The 24711-nt window shown below is 36.1% G+C and overlaps 1 protein-coding gene and 1 pseudogene across 3 annotated transcripts in view; both read right to left on the bottom strand.

Moving 5' to 3' along the window:
* LOC308658008 (C-type lectin domain family 2 member E-like) overlaps positions 1-12944 on the bottom strand; it is a 33910-nt gene extending 20966 nt beyond the window's left edge. For both annotated transcript variants that reach the window (XM_081310384.1, XM_081310385.1), the window contains exons 1-3: positions 12336-12944; positions 5242-5367; positions 382-560 (exon numbers count right to left, since the gene is read on the bottom strand). In XM_081310384.1, the coding sequence (XP_081166510.1) occupies positions 382-560; positions 5242-5367; positions 12336-12414 (384 nt within the window). In that variant the 5' untranslated portion in view covers positions 12415-12944. The remainder of the gene's footprint in view (positions 1-381; positions 561-5241; positions 5368-12335) is intronic.
* A 3009-nt stretch (positions 12945-15953) lies between these two features.
* LOC308658175 (poly(rC)-binding protein 2-like) lies at positions 15954-23585 on the bottom strand (annotated as a pseudogene). Its single transcript has 2 exons — positions 23514-23585; positions 15954-16972 (listed from the first exon to the last, which is right to left on the bottom strand). The product of its transcript is annotated as a poly(rC)-binding protein 2-like (transcript).
* Between the last annotated feature and the right edge of the window lie 1126 nt (positions 23586-24711).

Below are 24711 nucleotides of genomic sequence, written 5' to 3'. Positions count from 1 at the left end.
TCTTCATAAATTACCATATATTCAAATTTGGGAAAGTCACAGCCTATGGCTGTCATTCCAGCACAATGTTTTTAGTGCCCACCTTCAATATCCAACAATGTGTCAATGAAGATGACAAGTTATCTGGTTAGCATACTTCTGAGTAAAAGAACACTATATCTAATCTTGCAGGTTAGTATGTCAATGTATCTGAAATGACCTGCAGAGCTCCAGGCCAAGAATATATCCTCAACAAATGGAATACACTAATATGTATCTCATGCCCCAAGTTCTGTCTGAGATGGGATCCTTTCTCATAATTCAGCTTTAACTTTATGCAGTCTAAACCACTCAGAGAGCAAAGAATTCTAAAGAAAAAAGTGATCCAAAAACTTTTCTTACCAGTTCCTCCTGGCTTTCAAACTGAGCAAGATTGGATGCTAAGGAAGCACAAAAAGTCTGGCTGAATGTCCAATTCCCTACGTCTTCAGAAAAATAAAAACACTTGTTTCCAAATCCAATCCAATCTTTTGGGCAGGCAGCAAACATAAGGTTCTCTACGATTGGCTCTGTCTTTTTTGCTAAAATTGAGACAACCAAAAGGAATGACAATAAGTCAACTTTTTCATCTCTTTTATTTACTTTTTTTCTGTCTACAATCCCATGGTCTATTTTGAAGTATGCATATGGATTGTTGCTTTTCTGACTTATCATCAAGTCTTATCCCAAGTGTAATCATTATCTGTCCAGTGACCTTCAAGTTGGGAATCTGCTCCAATTTTTGGGGTCATCCTCCCTGCTTTTTACAACAGAAAGGGAAATTCCTTCCTTGTCCTGGATTTTACTATTATACATTTCTTCAGGGATGCAAAGCTTCCAGTACACAAAGTTTGACACTGTTCAAAATACTGTTTTTAATACCCAAAGTACAGTCTAGGATTTCCTGAATTTTCTGATTTTGTGTGTGTGTGTGTGTGTGTGTGTGTGTTCTGTTAAATGTATGTAAATGTGGTACGCCACCCATGAAGCTAGTTGAGTGGTCTTTTACTTGGTACCAAGCCATGGGGGACCTAGGTCTGCCCTTGGGAATGATCCTTGCATTCTAATGTGTAGACTTGAGATCTCTGCCCTCCCTCTACTAGTGGACTGCCTCTGGTAGCTCCAGAATTAGGCACAACCCATTGGGGCTGGACAGCCCACTTCATACCTTATTTGGCAGAAGAACATTCTATGGAAAAAACCTTTGATGTTTACCCCATACAAATAAACCAAACACGAGCTCTCAGCTCTTGCTCTGTCTCTTCCCAGTGTGGAAACTCTGCCCTTAATGTCAAGAAGCCATCCCACCCCCGCTTTCTAAAATTACTTTCTGTGTATTGTGGTTTTTTCCACCGCCTTCTTTTCTTAGCTTTATTCCCCAGCCAGCCCACTCCAGGCAGAGGAAACCCAAATTCCACTGCTTGTGCAGGTAAAAATATTTTGGCCATTGGCCATTGTTAGATGTCTTGAAACCAACAAGATTTCAGAGTATATCTTATTGGAAGAACAGATACTTTCATTCCATAGCTCTACCTTTTCCCTCCCTTAATGTCTAAAAATCATGCATTGCTTTTTGGAATGTTTAGTGAAAACAAAACAAAAAGAGATCAGGTAAGAGCTATCAAATATCAAAACTTATTTTCTCTTAGATTTAATAGTAGGCAATTCTTTACAATTATTCTTAATTCTTATCCCTAGAATGAGTCACTAGGTAATAGGATAAAAGCAAATAGCTGTAAGATCAGTATCACTGATATATTTTAATATAACAATTATTTTTCAGAGACTGTTAGGTATTTTAGGTGACAATAAATAAAACTTTTGGCAAAACATTTATCTGACGTTTTTAGACTTGTGCATTATTAATTGAGTTAGTTAAGGCTAATTTAATGAAATAATATGTTTTTTCATATTAAATAGTTTTATGAAATTTTTACTCCAATGATAGTCAATTCTCTTCTTATTTCTTCATATAAAATGTTTAATATATGTTTTTATTAAAAAAACTAAAATTATATGCTAACTGCTATTCCAATTAAATCTTGGGGGAGGGGTTAGTAGATTAGACAACTCTCATGTTCATAGAAAAAAATTTCATTAGAGGATTAGTTTTCTTAATGGAAAAGTCTCTGAGGTTTTATACATCATTTAATTTAATTAATATGGTGGGCAAATATCAGAATTAAGTAGACTATGTGCAGGTATTTAGAGAAGAATTAGTATACTTTTTTTGTCATATTCCCCAACTAATACATATTCATATTTTGAACTATACATAATATTACATTATGGCAAATTATTGAGAGCAGAATATGAATTAAATCACAAATTTTTTAATATATAAATTACATTTTCTTTTGATAATTATCAAAATTTATATTAAATGGTTATTAAAGTTATAATTCTAAATAATCTGGAAAATTTATTTTAAGAAAGGCTTATCATATGATTTTTTTTTTTTGGTAGTGGGTATTGAACTCAGGGGCACTTGACCACTGAACCTCATCCCCAGCCCTATTTTGTATTTTATTTAGAGACAGGGTCTCACAGAGTTGCTTAGTGCCTTGCTGTTGCTGAGGCTGGCTTGAATTCACAATTCTCTTGTCTCAGCCTCCCGAGCCTCTGAGATTACAGGCATGCGCCACCTCACCCGGTAATTTATCATATGATTTTTTAAAAATGAAATTTCAATGTATATATACATATTAAGTGAATGAAAAATATTAAACATGAAGAAATAGACTTTTAAAACTACAAAGACATTCTCACATTATGATAAAATTCTAGAAGAGAAATACTTTTGAAAAAAACAAACCAACTAGACTTTTCTAAGATTAAGAAAGTTTTGGTTCATGTATTTTTTTATTATAATATTTAATTATTCACTAATACATTCATTCACTCATTCATTCATTCATTTTATGGTGGGGGAATCAATCCCAAGTCTTCATGTAAGCTAGACAATTACTCTACTACTGAGTTACACTCCCAGACCCATGGTTGATCTTTATACAAAAAAAAAAAAAAAAAAAAATAGATAATGGTGTGTTTCAAATCATGGCAAAATTTAGATTCCAACAGATATATTTAAAAGGACAATATAAAGATGAATTTTAATACGCCAACATTTACAACTATTTAAATATCTGATTAAAAAATGTCAGGTAATATGTAGTTTTTCCAATTATTTTAGGTCATGTTTTAGAAGTTGTAGGATGGCTTGGGAGGCTGAGGCAGGAGGACTGTGAGTTGAAAGCCAGCCTTTGCAACTTATCAAGACCCTAAGTAACTTATTGAGACCCTGTCTCTAAATAAAAATATTAAAAGGTCTGGGGATGTGGCTCAGTGTTTTAGACCTTAGTTCAATCTTCCCCACAAAAAAAAAAAAAAAAAAAAAAAAAAAAAAGTATAAGTTGTAGGAACAACAATAATTTGAAAAACAATTTATAAACCAAAATACAAATATTTTCTTGTGTTAAATCATCTCTACCTGAGCAGTCCTTTAACATATCCCAAGCAAAGCTGGTGACCTATTGCCTGTGTGTATAAAGGATGAATTTTTTAAATTAATTTTTTATTTATTTTAATTAGATACACATGAAAATTGAATGCATTTATGCACTTTGATATACCATATATAGATGGGATATAATTTCTCATTTTTCTGGGTGTACATGTTGTAGAATCACATTGGTCATGCAGTCACATATATACATAAAGTAATAATGTCTGTTCATTCTACCATTTTTCCTATCCCTCCTTTCCCCTCTCTTCACTTCTCTCTACCTAATCTAAGGTAACTCTATTTTTCTCTAGTGCCCCCTGCCTTATTGTGAATTAGCATCCTTATATTAGAGAAAACATTCAGTCTCTGGTTTTCTGGGATTGGCTTATTTTGCTCAGCATGATATTCAGACTTTTGTAGTTCCCCTCACTTTCCTGTATTCTCAATCTGCTTATGTATAAGATATAAATACTTAAGGTCAAAGGATATGCCTCTACCTGAGAATATTTCAAGTAGACACCTCACTTTTTTCTTTAAAGGAATGAAAAGTCTAATTGGGAAATTTCAGGAATTAGTCACATAAATGGAATTTCTACACCCATATCTTTGCTCATATCAGTGAATTACAATGATGTTCTTTCTACAGCTCAAAAGAAAATGCTTAAAACTATTGTTGACCTTTCTTTTCCCAAGACTCTATATCCAATCTCATATGAAATACTGTTGGTTCAACCTCTAAAATATCTATGTTGCCCACACCTCCACTGTTATCATCAGGCCTAAGCCATCCTCTTTCAAGTTGGTTTCTACAAGATTTTCCTGACAAGTCTTCCTGCTTTTATCCTGGTCCCCTAACAGTGTATTCTCAGTATGGAAGTCAATTATTCAGCCATTAAAGTTCAATGCTGCCACTTCTCCCTTTCTGTTGCATTCAGAAAAAGAGCCAGTTTTTAAATAGCTTGTAAGACTCCTGCTATCCATGGAGGATATATTCCAAGTCCCCAGTGGATGTCTGCAACTATGGATAATACTAAACCCTATATATACTAGGTTTTTTCTATACATACATGCAACCACTGGTAAAGTTTGATCTTTTTACTTAAAATACAGCCTTTCTGGCTTCTCTTAGGTATGTTCAAATTGCCAATATTACTATTTTTGTGCTTTGGGGGCATTATTAAGTAAATAAGGATGAGTAGAACACAGATACCATGACAGTCAATCTGATAATTTTTCACTTAATATTTTTGGAAAACAGTTGACCATGTGTAACTGAAACCATAGGTAATGGGGGGATGCTGTACCTTCCCCTATTATATTACTCTTCTCCATTCTTATTCGGCTTTATCTACAGCACACTCCCAAAGTCTTAGGGCTTCGCTTTACATTTTTCTGTCTGGAAGAGTTCCACAGGAAACCATGATTTTTCCATTCCCTTCAAAATGTTGCTATATAACTTCCCAAAGAAGATCACATTGCTACCCTACAGATATTACAACCTGTTTCACTCTTACCCTTACTTATTCTTACCTGTATCCACCTGCTAGAAATTAACTTTGAAGACAGCAGGGATTGTTTTTTGTGTGTTTTATTTACTGATATACCTCAAGCACTTTATACAGTGCCTAACACATAACAGAGCTCAAAATTAAATAAATATTTATTGGCAATATAAATGTGTACAAGATATTGCATAGTTTGGAGGAAAAGTAACTTACCTGACAAAATAATGGAAAGTGCAATGACACTTGCAATTAGGACTGAGATAATGAAAAAGCACAAATAAATTTTGATAGGAGTTACAGGATATATAACTGCTAGAAGTTTTCTTTGAAGACTTTTACCTGCAAAACATAAATACCAAATACAATCTCAAGAAACTCTTAAGGAGGAAAAAAATTGATTAGCCACAGAATCAACTCCAAGTTTAGTTTGTACTCTCCTAGTGCAAGTCTCTTCTACAAAAGATCCTGTCCATCAATAATATCCGGAGGGCTAAAGACAAGGGAAATAGAACTTTTTCTCTATAGGATTTTTCAATTTTTGGAATAAGAGGCAATGAAAGTATAAGACAAATCAGGAAGAAGAAGAGACATATAAACAATCCAGATTTGCCTCCATAATAAATAACCTGGCTAGAAGTACTAAGGGATACATTACAAGATAAATAAAAGTAATTCATCTTTTTTTTTTTCTATTTAAAAGGCTAGATTTATTTTTTTAAAGAGAAGTGTTTCTTTTTTTTTTTTCACATGCCCTTTAAGTAAAAAAACTTATGGCCTAATTGCTTCCTTTTTAAATTTTTATCTGTTCTTTTTAGTTATACATGACAGTAGAATGTATTTTGACATATCCTATATACATGGAGTAGAACTTCCCATTGTTGTGGTTGTACATGATGTGGAGTTACAGCAATCATGAACATAGGAAAGTTATAGCAAATGCATTCTACTCTCTTTCCCATTTCCATTTCTCCTTCCTTCCCACCATTCCTCTCTGTACAATATGATGAATTTACACTCCCCACCATCATCTATTGTGAGTTATCTCTATATTAGAAAGAAAATTTGGCCTTTGGTTTTTGGGGATTAACACTAGAGTTCTCAGTTCAATCCATTTTCCAGAAAATGCCATGTTTTTATTCTTCTTTATGGCTGAGCAATATTCCATCATATTAAATATACCATATTTTCTTTATCCATCCATCTGTTGAAGGGCACCTAGGTTGGTTTCATACTTTAGCTATTGTGAATTGAGCTGCTCTGAATATTGATGTGTCCTCATCACTATAGTATGATGATTTTAAGTCCTTTGGATATATTCTAAGGAGTAGTGGTTCCATTCCAAGTTTTCTGAGGGATCTCCATACTACTTTCCAGAGTGGTTGCACCAGTTTGCAGTTCCACCAGGAATGTCTTTTTTCCCCACATCCTTGCCAACTTTTATTGTTACTCATATTCTGGATAATTGCCATTTTGACTGGATGTAATGTAGCATTTTAACAGAATAAGAAAAGAGAGCACATAGGAGCATCCCAAGAAATGCAGCAAAAAACATGAGAAAATTTTTGCTTTTTAAAATTTAAAAAAAAATACAACAAAATATTTAATGAGCAAAATTGTTGTAGCAAATATGAAACTGCCCCAGAGAGGAAGAGAGGGACAGGGGCCTGGGGATTGTGGGGGTGGGAGCCTCTTGGGGAAGGCCAAAGAGAACCAACTAAGAAACAAGGAAAACCAGAGCTGGGACTGGGGAGGAACAGAGGAGCGGGCTGTGGTACTGCAAAGGGGAGAGGGCAGGGCACTAAGGGCCAGTCAACAAAATCCAAAATAGTTTGGCCATGAAATATAAACACAGTGTGTTCCTACCATGGGGAGGAGAAAGGAGTCTAAGGTGAGGGAGGCTATTTTGGGAGAGGCCCTGGGGGTCCTACCTGCCCTGCTGTGCACCCTTATCCATCCCAACCCCCTCCCTCTGTGTCTGTGTGGGTGCTTGTCTGTGTGGGCCTGTGTGCGCTTCTGCAGTCCCTTCACTTCCTTCCTTAACCTCCCCCCACCCCCCACACTTAATTGCTGCCATTCCAGTTGCTGCTGGCTGTCAGGCTGTCATTTCGCTGTCACACCTCTTCCCATCATCTTCAGAGGGGGGGAAGGGAAGACAGGTGGGGAGACAAGCCTCCAACCAACCCTGCCCCACCCTCCCCAGGCCATCTCTACCACAAGTCTAGCTGGTGGTAAGAGTTGTGGTCGCAGTATTTTGTGACATCGTCGCTATTGGTGAATTTGAGAAGGTCCTGCATGGATTTCTGGTAGTCACACAGAGGTGAACTCCACCATGATCTTGCCGCAGTCAGGCACCTGGATACCATCTGTGGGTAGGGGACCTCCATGGACTTGAGGAGCTGTACTTGCTGCACTCATCCTGCAGGTCCCCCACGACCTCCTGTACTCCTGGTTCGCCAGGCGCGCCTCTGGCAGCACCATGTTCAGGAGGCATAGGACCTCAGTAGGGTGGCCGCCCATCTGCACCTGGGAGCTCATCAGGCTCCGCACCTGCAGCACCACGGGTGTCTGGTTGATGGTGCTCAGCATGGCCCTCTGCAAGAGCAGCGTTTTATCCCTGCAGCTGTATCCCATTCAGCCTGATCTGTGACCATGACGTCAAGGAATCGAGCAAAATGCTATTAGATGTAATAAATGAAATTTATTACATTGTATCCAAAACTGTAGGATACAATGCTAATCTTTAAAAATCATTTCAATTTTCGTATACTAGCAATTTTCAAATGCAAATTAAAATACAAAATCAGTACCATTTGTAGTGACACCAGCTAAGATAAAATACTTAATTGTAAGCCTATCAAAATATGTTCATAATCAGTATAATAAAAACTATATTCAAAAATAATAAACAGCTCAGAGAAGATTTAAATCAATAAAGAAATAAAAGATGTTCATAGATTGGAATATTTAACCCATGGATGGTATATTCAAACTATTTCCAAACAGGTTTATAAATCCAGTGCAATTCCAGTAAACACTTCAGCATGATTTACTTTATTTTTCATAGAAATCAAGAAGGTCACTTTTTAATTATGTGAAAAGGTAAAAGAGCCAATAGCCAAATTATTTTGAAAAAAAAGATCAAATTTGCAGAAATCAGAGTTCTAGATTTCATGACTTACAAAGTGACAACAATAAAGACAATATCATAGTGGTAAATAAACACATAAAATATGCTTGATGTTAAGACTTTTGAGAAATGCTTGATGAAAGACTTTTGAGAATCACCATATGATTCTCAGAGTGGCAAACAAAACTAAACAAAGTCACAACAGCAAGTGTTGGTGAAGAACAGATGCAAATGGAATGTCTTTCTACTGTGTTTAGAAAGGCAAAATGGTAAACAGTCATTTGCCATATGTCCTGTGCAGCTTGCCCCTAGGTATTCTACACAAGGGGAAAAAACTTGACTTTACATAAAAACCTATACATAAATATTTATTGCAGTTTTATTATTTTATTGATAATCCTTAAAAACTGAAAAATTTGCAATGATTCAAATATTTTTCAGCTGTAGAGAGATAAAAAAAAATCACCAGGATTTATGGGGAAAAAATGAGAAAAAGTTAAAAATAAAGGGGGGGGGGAGCGGTAAGAAAAAGCAAAGCAAAGGAAAAAAAAAAACAGTTTATTACAACCTTGTACAGACTTGACCAAATCTATGTCATGTTTCAGGTATCTTTCCCAGAGGCTCCTAAAGTCAGACTTGCTCAAAAGATTAAACAACCACCAGAGCCCCAGGGTGCAAAATGTCCTTTACAACTCACTTGGATGATCTTTTTTTTTTTTTTTTTTTTTTTTTTTTTTTTTTTTTTAGAGAGAGGAGAGGGAGGGAGGGAGGGAGGGAGGGAGGGAGAGAGAGAGAGAGAATTTTTTAAAAATATTTATTTCTTTTAGTTATTGGCGGACACAACATCTTTGATTGTATGTGGTGCTGAGGATCGAACCCGGGCCGCATGCATGCCAGGCGAGCACGCTACCAATTGAGCCACATCCCCAGCCCCCACTCGGATGATCTTAACCACAAAGCTGCTCTCTTTCATCTCATGCTCTCTCACACACATATTTTTTGCTAACATTTTTTAACCTCTTTTATAAAACCAAGGCCTTTTCCTGTTTGATTTTTGAGACACTGCATGTTTTGAAATAAGAGTATTATTCCTATATCATTGGTCTTTTTGAATTAAGTCCCTCCTTTTCTAAATCCAAATTTGTTTGTAGATGACAAACTATCCATCCATACCACAATGTGGATCAATCTCAAATGCATTACTACAGACTCTACTTGCAGGATTCTATTTATGTAACATTCTGGAAAAGCAAACAGAAAACAGACCAGCAGTTGGCAAGGGCTGGGAGCAGAGGAGGGGAATGTCTCTAAAGGGGCCTGAGGGGATTGGGAGTGGGTTATGGGATCTTTATCTTGATTGTGACAGTGACTTCATGATTATATATGTTTGTCAAAACTCAAAATCCATACACCAAAAAAGTTAGTTTTACTGAATATAAGTTATGCTTTTAGAAAAGTTCCTAATGAGTTCCATTTTTCTATGACATTATACTCATTCTGCAAACATCTCCAAAGAAACCAGGGAGCCTCAGCTTAAACCATTCACAAGGACAAAGATATGTAGGATTAGCTGATTTTAAGCACAGTGTTATGTCATTTGGAATTTAGGTTGACATAAAAATCTCAACATTCATTATTTTTAGTTCTATAGTAAAAGTATCTTAACAACTCACTGCATCCTAATTTTCGTATATTTTTCATTGTCATTAAGATAGTATAAAAATCCCTTGAATTTCCGTAAAGCTCCAACTTGCCCCTCTGACTAGTCTTCTAAAAGTTCCTCCTTTCTCTTCTCCTTTTCCTTATAATGTATCTCTTCTTGCTTTTTTTACTTACTTTTTTGACATTAAAAAAAACTCAAGTATATACAAAAAGAAAAAAAATAAGTGCCTAAGTATCTATTACCTTTTCAACAATTTTCAAAATTATCAACATATAAGCAATCTTGTTTCATATGCATTTCTTATTCACCCCATCATCCCACTCACACACATAGTCCTTGAATTAATTTAAAGCAACTCATTCAAATTTGAAAAGAATGGAGTTGATTATGACTGCTGGGTTTTGCATTGTGTTTAAATATTCTCTCCAACTCCAAGAAAGTAATACTGGCGCTTAATTTTTTTTCTAGCTGGTCCCTGTATGATCCATTTTCTTTGGTTGTAATCTAAAAAGTTTAAAGTCTATTATTTTAAAATACAAAACTTCCATGATATTACACATATGTTCAAAGTCTTGCAGTGTTTATCTTCCTGGGCCTGACATTTCACATAAAATAATGTTTTCTAGGTTCCTCTATGTTGTCACCAATTACATTATTTCATCCTTTTTGTTGGTGTATAGTAATCCATTGGGTATATGTCACATTTTCTTTAACAGTTCATCCCTTGATGTATGTTTAAGCTGATTCCATATCTGGGGTATTGTGAATAATGCTGCAATAACTTTGAAATGCTCATGTCTCTTACCAGAGACTGGGGAGAGTGGTGGGAAGAAGACAGAAAATGTACAGTGTTACAGATAGGAGGAAGAACTGCTCATGTTCAATGGCATAGCAGAGGGGATATAGTTAACAAAAGCACAGTATATGTCTCAATAGCTAGAAGAGAGAACTTTTAATATATTCATCACAAAGAACACAAAAGTTTAAAGTGATGGGTATGCTAATTGTGCTGACTTTATTATTACCAATGTATACAAGAATCAAACAACACAGTGTACCTTATAAGTGCATGTAATTATTATGGATCAATCAAAAAGCTAAAAGTCAAAAAGCTGGAGACTTTGAGGGTAATGCTAAAAAACAGGTACCTAAAATGTCTTCTACCAGATATTTCAAATATCCAATAGGACTCAACACTAGAACTTTCTTACATATTACTAACAGCTGGAAAGATACTTATTTATAATACTTGGCATTTATTCCATTTGATGTTCATATTTGACATTGAATTTTTACTTTTAATTAATGCATAGTAATTGTGCATATTTATTTTTCTTTTACCTTCCTTATACTGTGTACTTTTCTTATCTCTTTCCAAGAGATACTTTGTACCTGATAATCTTCAAATTCTTAGAAAACAGAATAGAATTTATCTCTCAGAGGAAAAAAATGAACCATGTTATTGGTTTAATTTTAACTTTATAGTTTTATGATCCAAACAACTTACTTAGCTTATAAAAGCAGTTAAGTTTTAGTAATGGGGAAATTACAAATTAGTAGCAATTTTGTAACATTTGTATTTAGAAACATAAGTTTCACATTTGAAATAGTTAATACTTGTCAATATTTGACCAATTTGATGGTTGATGAAATACTTAGTTCTCCTTATGGAAACACGAGCTTAGCTGATAAACATTAATATTCCTCAAGAATTTTCTTTTTTGTTAAGTTTAAACCTACCTCATTTTCCAGGAATCCCAAATCCTGTGCACTCAAACAAAAGAAGAAAATAAACTAATAAACTAACAGGGAGGAAGGGAATACATATGTTTAGTTCATTTTCTTCTTTTAGAAAAACAGGTATTTCACTTCATTTTTTTGCTAGATTCACTTCCCTTTTTCTGGACTGCAATAGAAGTATCCATTATGTTGTTCTTCTTTCTCATATAACATCTCATATATTTTACCATAAAGTGAAAATGACAAAGGATTTGCTGGTGGAACAGTTCAGATTCCCTCCCTCATCCTGAAATCCCTACATTTCTCTTTAATTACAAAGGATCAGCAAACTTAATGTCCCAGCTTTCTCAGGGTAAATTGTCTTGGTAAGTGTATTACAGTCATTGGCATTGGAGTCTGCCATCACCCTGGGATATAAAGAGCATATTACTGAAAGTCACAGTGTGACTTAACAGTGTGTAAATTGCCAGAGACATAGGCAAACGTGAGTACTAGAGGTCTGAACACAAGGAACAGTTTCCTCCTCCTCTTGTAATCAACTTCACTCTTCATTTGTCTTGCTTCAGAAATATTTAAGTAACATATACCATGATACAATAACTAATGTAACAATTCTATATCTATCCTCCCACCTACCCTGTCCCCCCTGCAACATATCACCTTCTATGGAGTCTGTAAAGTACTAACATGCCTGAAGTTCAGCTCCCTTTGTGATTTGGAGGCTGGAGAGTAAAAATATCCCCTTTAGTATTTTTCAAATGTCATCTTTTACTTTACCAGGTCCTGCTTTCTCCAGGCCATCTGTGAATCTAAGGTCTGTCTTTAACATTTCCACTGAAGCCTCTGCAGCTGTCATCTTGGTGCTCAGACAGGGAAGGAGATCTCTAGTGATCTCTTGGTGAAGACAGTATGCTAGTGGAGCAGAGCTGCTCAGAGCAGGAACTGAAGAGCTTTGTGAAACCGAAATCCGGCTCTGGGAGGGACTTTGAAACTACTTATTCAAGCAAATGATCAGAATAATTTACTGACAAGTTTCTGGCTCTGAGAGAAGGAACATTTCAAAAGAGAGGAACCAGGGAACCAAATTAAGAGGAATATAACAAAATAAGTTAAACTGATGAATGCTTTAAGATTTTAAAATACTTTTTTAACTTTTCTAAAATGTTTTTTTTTTTAATTTTTATTTATTTATTTATTTTAACTTCAGAGACCTCTCTCCTTCCAAGATGAAATAAAAAGGGCCAGTTTTAATCTTCTGAAATCAGCTTTTAGAGAAAGGATAGAATGTATCTAAATATCCTTTCAAGCTCAGGTATCATGCAATCAAGGAAAGTGATCTTCAGACACAGGGGGAATAGGTAAGCCTAAGGTGTCCAAGTCACTCATCCTGACCTTTCTTTTGGTCCACACTCCTGCTACAGGTCTCTGCCCTCTGGGCTGAGCCTGCCAGTCTCACTAGCACTCCGTGGTGGGTTTGCTTTCGGTTTCCATATTTTTGTGTTTCTTGTCTCTGGATGAGGAGAAAACCCTGGAAACTGGAAAACAGGGAGGCAAGGCTTTGTAGGCTGGCCAAGGACACTTAACCCTCCTCTGTCTGGCAGCTCCTGTCCCTAGATCTGCTGGACCCCTAAACCTGTGATGAGGAATGGTGTGGGGAGACCCCTGTCCCAATTTGGGGGCAGACCCTGGGAAATCAGGGAAACCAAGCAGAGGCTTAGATCCAGGCCAGATTTCTGAACTGGGAGCAGAGAAAGATGTGTATGTGGAGCACAAGGGATTGCATTTTAGACGGTGAAGCTGTTCATCTAAAGGAGGAAAATTTTATTTTAGCTTAGGTTTTCAGAGGTTTCAGTCTGTGGTCACTTACCCCTGTGACTGTGGGCCTTTGATGAAGGTTGCTGGTGGAGCACAGGTACTCACCTTGAGACTGAGAGAGAGAGCCACCAACGGTCATCTCTTCTGTGGTTTTACCCACTTCTTAATAGCATTAACTGATCACTGATCCAATGAGATCAGAGCCCTCATGATCTAATCACTTCCTGGACTCTGAAAATTGCTGCACTGGGGACAATTTGACACAGGAGCCTATCTACATCCAAAATGTAACACTACTCTAAAATAAAGCCTATTACACTTTTAAAAAAGAAAGAAAAGCAGATGTCTTTTAGTGAGTTGTTTTCAGCCCTGTGACATAGGAACCTCTAATCATCTTCTACTTTGTAGTTTGCTGCTGCTTGTAAATAGAAAAGACAGATGTCCTCTGCCACGGGATACAGTCAGATTACAGTTTCGTTCAGTGGCAATGCACTGGTTTCTGTCACATTTCAGAAGTAGCACCTCAATGACTTGCTGTAATTTTTGATTCTCTCAGGAGGTAAAGGAAAGTAAATATGATGTTAAAAACTAAATTTATTAGTTTATTCCCTATGAAATATTTTACTATTTATATGTATGTATAATATCAATTTTATCCAATAGTTGAATTCATTAGCTATTTGGAACATAGACTTTTGTCCCCGTTTTTAATTTTAAAAAAATGGTATTTAGCTATTCGTTCCTCTCCTGATTGTTTTTGGAAACGGGAAAGATACTTTTCATTATATAATACATATAAATATACCTGTTTAATTATTGCATATTAGGAATTTTTCACTTTTTTGAGTAAGAATTTTTTTTTTCAGAAATAAGAAAACTCACACATTTCTCTGTAAAAAGAATGAAATTCTATAGGTATACCTAGTATAGCATGCCTTTTATAAAGAAAAGTGTCTATGGGAACTGAATTTGAGTACATAACAATAGTTTAAAATCAACCTTTTTTGTTTTGTCTTTTTTGAAACTCCAGAAGACTGGCATAAAGGATCTGACTGCAGGCCTTGCATGTTGACTACACTTCTCAGGAACATCATCAGGGAAGGCAGTTTTAATCAATGCCTATTTTATATATTCAGAAAAAAATTTATTTCATGGGCATAGCAATATTAATTCCTGGAGCTGCATTCAGAATTCTCTTGTCCTCAGAAGAAAGGCAACGTTCTACCTCATGTATTATAATCTTTTGCTTATAAGGAGGAGGGTACATAAATGGCATGTGATCACAGTTTTTTTTCTTTTTATGACAGACCCACAAAATGTAAATGGATTTTGAGTGAAATAATTATTTGAAAAGGTTGTGGAAGCTGGCTCAAATCTGCTTTATTTCTTATGATCTAATCAAGTAAACAAATTGCAAACATATGTATGAAAGGTGATATATAAAGTGCTAGATGGTGAAATTAATAAAAAGGCCTACAAAAGAGTACATAAAAACTAAAATTTCTTTCATTGAATGAAAAAACATTTCTGGGATTTTATTGACCTGCCTATAGTAACATATCCAGAGTTACTGTGATAATTAGAGCCTCATCAGGGGCTGGAGTTGTGGCTCAGTGGTAGCAGCTCAGTGGTAGCATGCTTGTCTAGCATGTGTGAGGCACTGGGTTCGATTCTCAGCACCACATTAAGGAAAATAAACAAATAAAATAAAGGTATTAAGTCCATTTTTAAAAAAAAGATCCTATCATAGAAATAACAATTTATTTATCTCTTTTTTTTTTTTGCCTTAGAGTGATATAGTTTGAAGTATAATCGTGGACCAGTGGCAACCCATAAAACTATATTTCCAGTTAAAGATGAGTTAAATACAGAATTGAAAGTAACTATAAATAACAATTTGACATTTTCATGATGTCTAAGCCTGTGGACTCACTTTACTGAACATGATATGAAATAACACAATACTATTTTAGTCAGTGGTGGATCACTATCGGCATGAGTTTCACATGAGGCATGAGCAGTAGGCCATACTAAAAAGTGTGATGCTCCATTCCATCTTTTAAGTTTTTTTTTAAATTCCTGACATTACAGCACTAAATTGAAATGTGTTAATAGTCCACTCTTACATTTCCATGACAAACAGAAAAATTCATGAGCCAAAAAAAAGGAGAAGCTTATAAAATTAAATATACATCTCAGCATTGATGGCAGAACAGAAAAAAGAATTAAAATGCTTTAACTGGGCTGGGGATGCGGCTCAAGCGGTAGCGCGATCGCCTGGCATGCGTGCGGCCCAGGTTCGATCTTCAGCACCACATATAAACAACGATGTTGTGTCCGCCGAGAACTGAAAAATAAATATTAAAATTCTCTCTCTCTCTCCCTCTCTCACTCTCTCTTTAAAAAATAAAATAAAATAAAATAAAATGCTTTAACTTAAAAATCACAAGTGAATAATAAAGTGTGTAGAAACTGAAAATTTACAAATTATTTACAACCTGGAATCGTTGACTGTCCAGAAACTACACAGATGGATCATGGTGAACAACAGAAAGGGATTATGGATGAATCTGCATTGTTCTAGCTGCTCCTCATGCCACTCATCTCCAAGGAAAGCCTGACATTGTTTAGATACTGAGCCAAGATAGTACTGGCAGCAGATCCAGGGATGGTAACTTGCCGATCAGTAGATCCTTCCACAGGGTTTGCAATTTTGATTTGCGCCCCATACATCTGATGGATCTCACCTTGATGCCCGATTATGCAGCTGATCAAGTTGTTTGGAATGGTGACTTCATGAGAAGTAGTCTGAGCAGATGCATACAAACCTGCCCATAGCCTTTCACCTCAGAGAGCTGGGTCCAATGCCACTGAATCCGGTGTTGTCATGCGTCATAGGAAAATGAGACTGTTGTACTGCCAACTGGTGCAGCGTGGTCAAATCTGACTGTAGAATATACCGCCCTTGAATAATATAGGCCTGATCACCGGCAAAGATGATGGGAGGATTTAAGGGTTTGGGCCAATAGAAGACGGTCACGTCCTTTGGGGCGGGGACAGGGAGAGAGTCTCCAATCTGACCTTGCAGATCTGTTTTGACATAGTCAATAATGAATTGAGGAATGCCAGCAATAGTGATGGCCAGCAGAGATGAATTGGGGAGCATATCCCCCGCCACCTGGCTTGAGCCCCTGTACTCTCTCATCATTTCCTTAATCTTGCAACCACCTTTTCCTATGAGAAAGCCACACTGATTTGCAGGGCCTCAGAGTGACAGGGGTTCAACTGGCAGCTGTGCTATTGGTCAGAGAGCTGTTGATGTCCTCTTCTGGTTTGTCCACCATCATAGCAAAGGCTGTGAAGATGGTATTAGTGGGTCCAGCCAAAGTGATAATTCTCCCAGGACAATTCCCTTCTGAGATGTTGATATGGGCATCACTCTACTTGTGCATTTTCTTAACTGATTCTGCTTTCTTTCCCATGAGACTGCCAGCTTCCTTTCCAGGCATAAGTAGCCCAATGGTGAGAGTGACATTGAATCCACCTTCAGTCACACTGGTGAGCAGCGTTATGGGGAGCTGGACTTTGAGTGGTCCAGTCTTTGGTCATTGGTGGGGGTGAAAGCCAAAAACTGCGGATGAGAGACCACTGCGGGGGGGGGGGGGGGAAGAGGGGAGCTGGCCAGAAAGGAAGGCTGGAGGCCAGGAGAGGAAAAATTAGAATGAGCAGGAAGGCACAGGGGACCCACCAACAGGGGAGGGCAGAAAAGGAAGGGTGGGGTGGAGGAGAAAGGGGGGAAAGAGGCCCAGGTGGGGGAAGGCAGGAGGGAGATTGGGCCAGAGGGAGAGGGCACAGGCTGAGGCTGTTCAGGCTGCTGCCTCTGCTGGTCTCTCATTTTCTTAAGACAGTAAACATTGATTATAAAATTTAAAAGATAATTTGTTGTAAGTTGTACTTAATGTTATTAAAGACAAAATTTGAAAATACAGTATTATTTCAAATTACTTTTAATAAGATTTAAAGATAAATAATCTTAGCTTGTTGAAATTATCTTAAAGCATCTTGCTTTAGTCTCCTGGAGACATATATACATATACATATACATATATATATATATATATATATATATATATATATATATTTGAAATTGGTTCCTCTATTATAAGTGGAATTGAAATGAAACGAATACCATTGCAGAGGATAGTGACTATAGATAATAATAATAATGAATTAAATGTTTCAGAAAACTAGCTAAAAATATTTTGAAAATTTTCACCACAAAAGTTGATGAGATAAACATGCTGAAGCTGATTTAAACATTTCATATTGTATCCACGTATCAAAATATGACATAGTACAAATTAATATGTACAGTTTTTAGTTCTTAATTTAAAATAAATAATTTAAAAGTTTTTAAAATTTAAAAAGAAACTATTACTTCTGTAGTCAAACTCATTTGTCAAATTAAAACTTCACATATTTTTATAAATAAAATAAAATTCATTAAAACTGCAGAGGTATACATTTATTATGAGAAATAAAACTTCACTCCAACTTAGGAACAGTTATAGTTTCAGAATGTTAAAGTTTGGAATGTAATAGTAATTCTTCATAACAGTTATCAATAAGCATATAGTTTTATATTCCTTTCTCCCTGTATTTTTGTTCTGATCATATCTGTTGAAATATAATTTTATGACTATGAAATATAATTTTAAAATGGATTATTTTCTTGGTCTTCTTTTTTCTTTTTGAAAAATTTATTTCTGTAACAGTTCCTTTTTATTATGTTTTATAAAAGTGTCAGCCTGTGATGTATTGGAAGGATGACAAATATTTTATTACAGATAGAAGTTTGATTGCTGTTTATTAAATGTTCATAATGATATTCTTATCTCAGTTAATTCTTGCAACAATGACACAAAGTCTCATTTTATGAAAGAAATTGAAGCTTATGCTTAATAGCTTTCTTATGTTACAGATACTAACCGCACAGCTATGTATGATTCAACATTCCATCTATCTGACTCTAAAGCATGTAAGATCTACTACTATGCCATAGGAGTCACTGTCTACACCACAATTGGACTCTCCCATTTTTTCTTTAGTTTCATGCTAGTCTATTAGGTTTGAAATTAATTCTGGAAGAGGAGAGCTTTCATTGAAGCTGCAGAACTTTTGCAGAGCAAACTGTTGTCTTTATAAAAAAATGGGTCATTCATAAAATCAATTCTAGTTAGTAAAAGTCTAGATAGCTACAAGACTTGTGTTACTAAACTGAAATATATCAAACACTCACAAAACAAAATGCACTATTTATTACTGTGTATCATGTGCTGTCACATTGCTTGGAAATGCAATTCAGTTATTTTATCCATATATATTATTATGTGCTTGCTGGGTACTAGGCTTTAAAGAGCTGTGAATAAGACAGGAAATGTGCTGCTGTCTTAGAACTCTCATTCCAGCAGCTATGAAATGGGCAATACTAAAAATGCAGCAAAGTGAAGGTGATTTCAGAGAGTGTTAGGCATGACAAACATGGCTGGGATAGAACATCGTGGAAGCAACATTAGACTGAAGGGTCTGGGAAGGTTCCTTGAGAATGTAAAGCATGGAGATGTGAGCATTCCATCCCTAGAGATCAGCTGGAGCAAAGGGGAGAAAGATGAAATTCAACTCCACTGGACAAATGACAGTAGAGTCCACAAGCCCTAGGGGGTACTTATGGAAAAGTCTTGGATAATTTTAAGAGCTAGAGGAAGGGCTCCATGATTAGACCATCTGTGTTGACTGACTGGGACTTATGTAAATCAGATTCTACCCCCCTACACTGACTGACAGAGAAACTATCTTTGTTGATTATATTTCAAAGGGATGGCTTGCAGAGAAATATTCCTGCAATCTTTCTGTCCAAAGACTAAAGATTTACATTTCAAAATATAAGAGGAAAAGAATTTACAATAGTAAATTTTCTCAAGTAAATTCTCTAAGAAAAGAGATTCAGAAACCTACAGTCAGGAGGAAAACTGTCTACAGTGAAGTCCATTTTAAGGGTACCTAAGGCCATTCAGATCATCATATACATGTTTAAATCTTGCTCAGAGTGATCCTGTTATTAACTCTTCCTAAAAGTTTCTAGCTAAAGATGTGATAGACTATTTTATTTAACTCTATAAAGTCTAAATAGGGCCTGGTGATATAACTCAGTTGGGAGAGTGCTTGCCTCACATGCACAAGGCTGGGTTCAATCCCAAGCACCACAAATAAATAAATAAAGTCCAGATAGTATGGGTTACATTTTGCAGAAGCCACAGACTATTAGCAAAGCAATATAATGAATATTGTTTTAACTTACTTGAATTTAGGCTGACTATTTAAACAGAAGCCTTTCTAAGCATGAATCCCAGGCTCAGAAAAATCTTGGAAGTAGGTAATATCTATGATTTGGTATTTCTGGTATTCTAAGAGCTACCAAGTGGTACTGTAGGTTGTGAAAGAATCCAGAATTTTAGAGTTAGAAAACATAATTTACTGTTGTTATTCACTCACTGATAAAGTCAAGAAAACAATCCATAAATAATGCAGATATTTTTTCATCAAAAACAATAATGATGATTTAAATGTTTTCCCAATAACTTCAACTCTCTGACTTCAGTATACAGGTGTGTGTACAGAATGAAGGACATTGTAGCGCCCTCTGCTGGGAACTGTTGGTCTACATGTTCTGTAGAAAAGAAAAGAAAACAAGGATCTTTTGAATATCCACAAAAGAAATTTCATTCTGGGGATAACTTCTCCATTTCTCTACATACAGATACTTTCAAATGGACTGACAAACATCAACTACAAACTCTTGGGGAGCGTGTCAGTGTTCATGTCCCCCCTCCCTATCACCCATCCACCTCCTCATGTAAGCAGCCAGAGATCCCACTAAGTGAAAATAATGGACCAGATTATTTGCATCATTTTTTTATTTACATAAGGGTTCTAAAAGGTCAATAAACTTGCAAATCACTTGTAGATCTAATTTTTAATGCAGATCTATATTCATTGGGTATGGAATTCTACATTTTGAAAAACCATCCAGGTGAGGCCTACCCTGCTGGTAGGAACTTGCAGAAACTTCCAGGGTTGAAATAGACAGAAACACTTGCAGCCGGATTGGTAAAAGAAACCAATGCCCATAGACCCTAGAAGAATCACCCTCCAGTGCAGGAGGAGAAAGGGGGATCAGTAGAAATTTGCTTTGGGTAAGGAAGTGGGGTACAGCACAATATGAAGGGGGAAATACCCCCCCAGGGTGAAGCAAGCATGTTATTAGGCTCCACCTCCCTGCCTAACACCCCACATCCTAGGGCTTATGATTAGGCCCAAGAAGGGTCTCAGACCAATGACCTGGGACTGATTTAAGAATCTTTACTCTGATTTCTTCAAAGATGAAGAGTTATTCTGCTTAAAGCTTGACTTTTTCTGAGCCTGGCACTGGGGAAAAGGAAAGGAGCAACTGTGTGGCTTCAAAGATGACTAAATATGGGAAGAAACTTCCCTGACTGGGAAGGAGTGTTTTAGGAAAATAATGGAGGGGTGGGGAGCTGTCCTGGGTCTTCCCTCCTACCTCTGGTGTAGCTGAGCAATAGATAAAGAAAAATTCATCTCACAAATAGATGGAGAGAATTAAGGCTTTATGGGATTTTCAATAGATGGTGTCTCCAGGATCAGTTTACAGGACAAGGCAGGAGTTGGAGCAACCAGGACAAGGTATCTATTTAGCTCCCTGACTCCACATCATGCAGACAGAAATCAAGTTGTTGACTGTTCAAACCAGGTTTTCTGTCCTGTGATAAACATTAATGCTTCCTTTACAGAACTAAAACTGAGAAACTCCTTCCAGATTAGAGAGAGAGAGAGAGAGAGAGAGAGAGAGAGAGAGAAAGAGAGACAGAGAATATGATTTTGTATCCCACTTTACAAATTTATTGAATGATATTTTTGAATCACTGAAATGTTCCACATGTTCTGTACATGTATTATTTTACAGTGCCTGCTTAAGGTAGTGTAGCCAATATACATTGAGCATCCTAGGCACGGGCCTACCATAGGCCAGAAGCTCTATTACAAATATTGTCTCAGTTTTCCTAGAGCACTATTACCTCAGCTTGTTCTGACTAAAAGCAGATTTAAAGGGTTTCAATATCTTGCCTAAGCTAACAGAAAAAGTAAATGGGAAAACTGGGCCTTGGTCCCATACAATCGAGTCTATAAAAACTTATGGTCAGAGGATTCTTATGATACCACTAACAGTTGCAACCCAAACCAGTTGTATAGGGCTCTTTCTAGAACTGCAAACTCATTGCGCTAGAATGTCTTAGTCCATTCAAGTCAAAAGTATGTATGAAGTTGACCCCAAAAAAATAAAAAAAGGAAGTATGATTCCATGGAATAGAATGCAAAAGTTAGTAAGTAGTATTTTTGCCTGTTAAATTATGAAACTAGAGAAATACAAATATAATATTAGGAAGTAATAAAAATAGATAAGAATTGACATAGTTACAGAGGTGGTAACTTTAGCAACATAACTTTTCAAATTTTGAAAAGAAGTGTATGGAAACAACACACAATGCACACATATAAAGCAGAGATAACATACCAAAAGGTAACTAAAATACACATATGCAAACACATATATGCACCCAGACACACACACACACAAAAAAAATATGGTGATAAAATTATGGAGAAACCAAAATATCGACAACAGTAAATGGAATAAAATCACATATTAATTTAAATTGATGCTTGTGTAAACGAGACATTATTGATTATAAAATTCATTAAGCAAATCACCAAAAATATTGAAAATAAAATTACGACCAAGTACATACTTGGGACTCAAAGGAAAATAAACTACAGATAAATGAGCGATTTAAAATAATATGGCTCCCCCATATGACATGTATTCACACATTTGCCAATGTTTCCTATGTGTCAGGGTGAAAATGAACTAATAAAATTTATATATATGAATAAAGATATTTCCCCTTTACTTTTTCTCAGAAATAGTATCTAATGAGATTTTTACATATTATTTGTGTGCTTGCTTTGTATACATTTGCCATAAATATATATTGATAAACAATATAGAGGATTGTTTTATGTAATTTTCTACCTTGTATGATGTTAAAAACCAGAGCCTCTTGATGGCTTGTTCTGGGAGTTCTCTGGAGGCTTTTGTGGTAAGTATTTCCTGTTGTACATAAAGGCAAGTGACCTCCTTTTGTTCACAGTTGGAAACTTATGAACTTTAAACAGCAAAAACATATAGGCAATGTTTTTTTCTGTCAACCTAATTTTGAAATGTTCTGAATAATTACATAATTTATTACAGAACAAGCTGTAGAAGAATCATCTATTTGAAAGGATTTCCAAGAACTTGAAGGCTATTCAGTGGTGTTTGGAAACCATGAACTTTTTTTTTTTTTTTTTTTGATAGGAGGGTACTGGGAGTTGAATTCAGGGGCACTCAATCACTGAGTCACATCCCCAGCCCAATTTTGTATTTTATTTATAGACAGTGTCTCGCTGAGTTGCTTAGCACCTCACTTTTGCTGAGGCTGGCTTTGAACTCATGATCCTCCTGCCTCAGCCTTTAGAGCTGCTGGGATTACAGGCATGAGCCACTGCAGCTGGCCAGAAACCATGAACTTTTGCTGTAGGATCTGCTTATATTAATAGCTGTAAATTCAGTTATAATACCCAATCACATATGTACACAAAAATCAGCTTTTTTCAGACAAATATAATTACTAGACTGGCTTAAATGTGTAAAATTCATTTGAATATTTTATTAACTAAATCGTGTCACATTCCCCCCAAACTTCATATGTTGGTACTTCAGAATGTGCCTGTAAATTGAAATGAAGACTTCAAAGAACCTGTCCCTTAACAGCTTCATTAACTTAAAATGAGGCTAAGTTAAAATGAGGCTGATAGGGTGAGATATCACATAATATGACTGGCATCCTGACACACCAAAAAAGAGGAGATCAGGACACAGAGAGATAAAGGGAAGACCATGTGGAGACAGGCAGAGAAAATGGCCACTTAAAACCCAGGACAAAGGTGTCTGAAGAAACCAACTTTGCCCACACTCCGGTTTGAGACATCTAGACTCCAGAACTCTGAGAATTTCTGTTGCTTGAGCCAGTCCATCTGTGATACTTTTATGTAAGCCCTAGCAAACAGATAAAGAAGGGGTTTTATATCCATTCCCCACATATAAGAATATGTGCTTATCTTATGCTTCTTATTTTCACTTCCTTCCTCCTTCACATATTCCCTCACATATTTCTTCTTCTTTCAACTTGATTTGTGCAATTATTTTTGGCACTATAAAGACAGAGATGAGTCAAGGGAAATTTTTGATGTAACAGCAAATTGAATAAAAATTGAAGTTACCCTATTGCAATCATATGATGTTGTATGTGCAAAATATGTAGGAATACACAGAGAGAGAAGGAATTGTTTGCTTATAATCCCATATTTGAATGAGCTAGTTATGGTGTACACAGACTCATGGGTCAATGTCAAATGAGGTAGACAATGAGCAAGTGAGATTTCCACATACTCCTTAAAGTCTCACTCTTCCATCTCCATTGTTCTATTGCACTCCTTCAATGAGTCATTTTTCAAATATGTGAATAGGAAAGAGCTGCTGGGACTACACTGTTCTTACATCTTCAGTATTTTCAGAGAATGTGCCTATCTTCCCTTATTTGTCAATACAAAACACTAGATCTTCCTCAGTTATGAAAAATTTCATTTGTAAATCTTTTATTGTGGCAAAAATGCACAAAATAAAATTTACCATTTTAACCATTTTTCAGTGTATAGTAGTGTTGAGTATATTGACACCGCTATGAAACAGATCTCCAGAACTCTTCCATATTGCAAAACTGAAACTATGTACCTTTTAAAATATACCTCTTCACTCCACTGTAGGCAAACCCCCAGAAAGCAGTATGCTACTTTTTGTCTCTGAATTAAATTTCTCTAGGTATTTCATAGAAGTAGGTTCATACAGTGTTTGACTTTTTTTTAAGTCACTTAGCATAATGTTCTCAAGGTTCATCCATATTGGAGCAAATGTCAAAATTTCCTTTCTTTTTAAGGCCAAATAATATTCCATTCTATGTTGATGCTAATTTTTTTCCATTCATCTACCAATGAACAATACTTGGGTTGCTCCACATTTCATTTCTTATGACTAGTGCTACAGTGAGCAAGGATATGAAACTACCTTTCTGAAACTTAGTCTCTTTTTGAGCTATAACAAAAT

The sequence above is a fragment of the Spermophilus citellus genome (assembly GCF_964194105.1).
Source record: "Spermophilus citellus genome assembly, chromosome: 10".
Classification (NCBI taxonomy): domain Eukaryota; kingdom Metazoa; phylum Chordata; class Mammalia; order Rodentia; family Sciuridae; genus Spermophilus; species Spermophilus citellus.
Note: the sequence above shows the minus strand (reverse complement) of the source record. Positions and strands in the feature narration are given on the sequence as shown.